The 2,500-nt window shown below is 43.7% G+C and overlaps 1 protein-coding gene across 2 annotated transcripts in view; it reads right to left on the bottom strand.

Moving 5' to 3' along the window:
- The window catches only part of si:dkey-192k22.2, a 17,516-nt gene that overhangs the window by 8,205 nt on the left and 6,811 nt on the right, over positions 1–2,500 (bottom strand). For both annotated transcript variants that reach the window (XM_045209371.1, XM_045209372.1), the window contains exon 4: positions 1,113–1,226. In XM_045209371.1, coding sequence (XP_045065306.1) covers positions 1,113–1,226 — 114 coding nt within the window. The remainder of the gene's footprint in view (positions 1–1,112; positions 1,227–2,500) is intronic.

The raw sequence follows: 2,500 nt of genomic DNA, 5'->3' as shown, positions 1-2,500 counted from the left end.
GTTGTGCTGCTTGTTAAAAGCTACTGTTCCTGTGTGTGTCCTGGGTGTGGGACATGCAATCATTTGGTTGCATTACTATATCAGACCGCCCATTACTCTGAATGTGGCGTGTCTAGTCGTCCCTCCTGTACTTTCGTGCACTGAAAACAGAGCAGGAGTGGCATAAACCACGAACAATGGTTTGCGTCATTTCAATAACCAGACAAGTTGTGTGTCACATGCATACTAGCGTCTCTCCTAATACCATCTCATAACTAAAATAGGGAGTGAATCCAGGACCTGTGGATGCCATACCACTCCGGGCCGGCCGCGGGGCTGGAAGACTGAAATTGTTCCATTGAAACAGCACTGGAACGGCTCCCTTCTTCAGACGTCTGCGCCCAGCTGGAGTCGGAGGCTCCATCACGTCTTCACTTAGAAAGTGTCGGCTGCATACTCGTGTGTTTTTGTTGTTGTAAGAAAGTTGACTCGTCGAATGTTAAATCACCCACCGTTTATGTAATTCACTGTCTTTGGGAAAAGTAAAAAAATAAAAACTAACAGAAGAATTGCGTCTGGCAGACACTGCGTCTGGCACACAGCAGTGATGGCTGGAAGAGCCGTCATCTCGTTTTTGAAAGGACACTTTCGTACGTTTACACGTCATCGTGTTATAAGTCAAGACGAAGTATTACAAGTAAAAACATAAACATTAAGATAAACAACAACAACGAAAATTTACCGTTTCTGATGTTTTTGTCGACAAGCATTCAATGCTAGCATACGGTAGCACAGCGTTCTACCATAACCGGAAGTTTACATCCGTCCTGAGATTGGACCGGAAATACGTCATGCTCGTCTGTGCATATCGCCTGTTAGTGTTAGGGTTAGAATTAGGGGTTAGGAGTTAGGGTAAGGTTTTCGGGTTAAGGTTAGGGTTAGGTTTAGGGTTAGGGAAAATATGATTTTGAATGGGACTGAATTGTGTGTCCCCACAAGGTTAGCTGTACAAGACTGTGTGTGTGTGTGTGTGTGTCATGGTGTGTGTGTGTGTGTGTGTGTGTGTGTGTGTGTGCGTGTGTGTGTGTGTGTGTCATGGTGTGTGTGTGTGTGTGTGTGTGTGTGTGACTCACTCCGGCAGCAGCCTGTCCTCCAGTGGATCAGCCCCAGGACCGTGGTGAGAACGATCAACAGGACCACAACCAACAGGACCAACCACACCATCCTGAACACACACAACCACTCACCTGGAGAGAGAGGGGGGGGAGGGAGAAAACACAGCCTCCGTGTTCAACGTAAAACACCAAATAATATATGCAGGGCAGAATTAGGACGATACCCGCTAATTATCAAAATCTAGAAAAGAGCCGTTAAATTCTATAACCACCTAAAAGGAAGTGATTCCCAAACCTTCCATAACAAAGCCATCACCTACAGAGAGATGAACCTGGAGAAGAGTCCCCTAAGTAAGCTGGTCCTGGGGCTCTGTTCACAAACACAAACAGACCCCACAGAGCCCCAGGACAGCAACACAATTAGACCCAACCAAATCATGAGAAAACAAAAAGAGAATTACTTGACACATTGGAAATAATTAACAAAAAAACAGAGCAAACTAGAATGCCATTTGGCCCTAAACAGAGAGTACACAGTGGCAGAATACCTGACCACTGTGACTGACCCAAACTTAAGGAAAGCTTTGACTATGTACAGACTCAGTGAGCATAGCCTTGCTATTGAGAAAGGCCGCCGTAGGCAGACCTGGCTCTCAAGAGAAGACAGGCTATGTGCACACTGCCCACAAAATGAGGTGGAAACTGAGCTGCACTTCCTAACCTCCTGCCAAATGTATGACCATATTAGAGACACATATTTCCCTCAGATTACACAGACCCACAAAGAATTCGAAAATCCAATTTTGATAAACTCCCTTATCTAAATAATAATAATAATAAATTATCTTATCTACTGGGTGAAAAACCACAGTTTGCAAACACAGCAGCAAGATTTGTAACCTGTTGCCACAATTCGCACATCGTCACAACACTGTATATAGACATAAGATGACATTTGAAATGTCTTTTGGAACTTCTGAGTGTAATGTTTACTGTTCACTTTTTATTGTTTATTTCACTTGGTTTGGCAATGTAAACATGTTTCCCATGCCAATAAAGCCCATTTAATTGAATTGAATTGAGAGAGTAGCAGTAGATATGAGAGAGAGAGAGAGAGAGAGAGAGAGAGAGAGAGAGAGAGAGAGAGAGAGAGAGAGAGAGTAGCAGTAAATATGAGAGAGAGAGTAGCAGTAAATATGAGAGAGAGAGTAGCAGTAGATATGAGAGAGTAGCAGTATATACGAGAGAGAGGGAGAGAGAGTAGCAGTAAATATGAGAGAGAGAGTAGCAGTAGATATGAGAGAGAGAGAGTAGCAGTAAATATGAGAGAGAGAGTAGCAGTAGATATGAGAGAGAGAGTAGCAGTATATACGAGAGAGAGGGAGAGAGAGTAGCAGTAAATATGA

This window comes from Coregonus clupeaformis, chromosome 30, assembly GCF_020615455.1.
Source record: "Coregonus clupeaformis isolate EN_2021a chromosome 30, ASM2061545v1, whole genome shotgun sequence".
Taxonomy (NCBI): Eukaryota; Metazoa; Chordata; class Actinopteri; order Salmoniformes; family Salmonidae; genus Coregonus; species Coregonus clupeaformis.
Note: the sequence above shows the minus strand (reverse complement) of the source record. Positions and strands in the feature narration are given on the sequence as shown.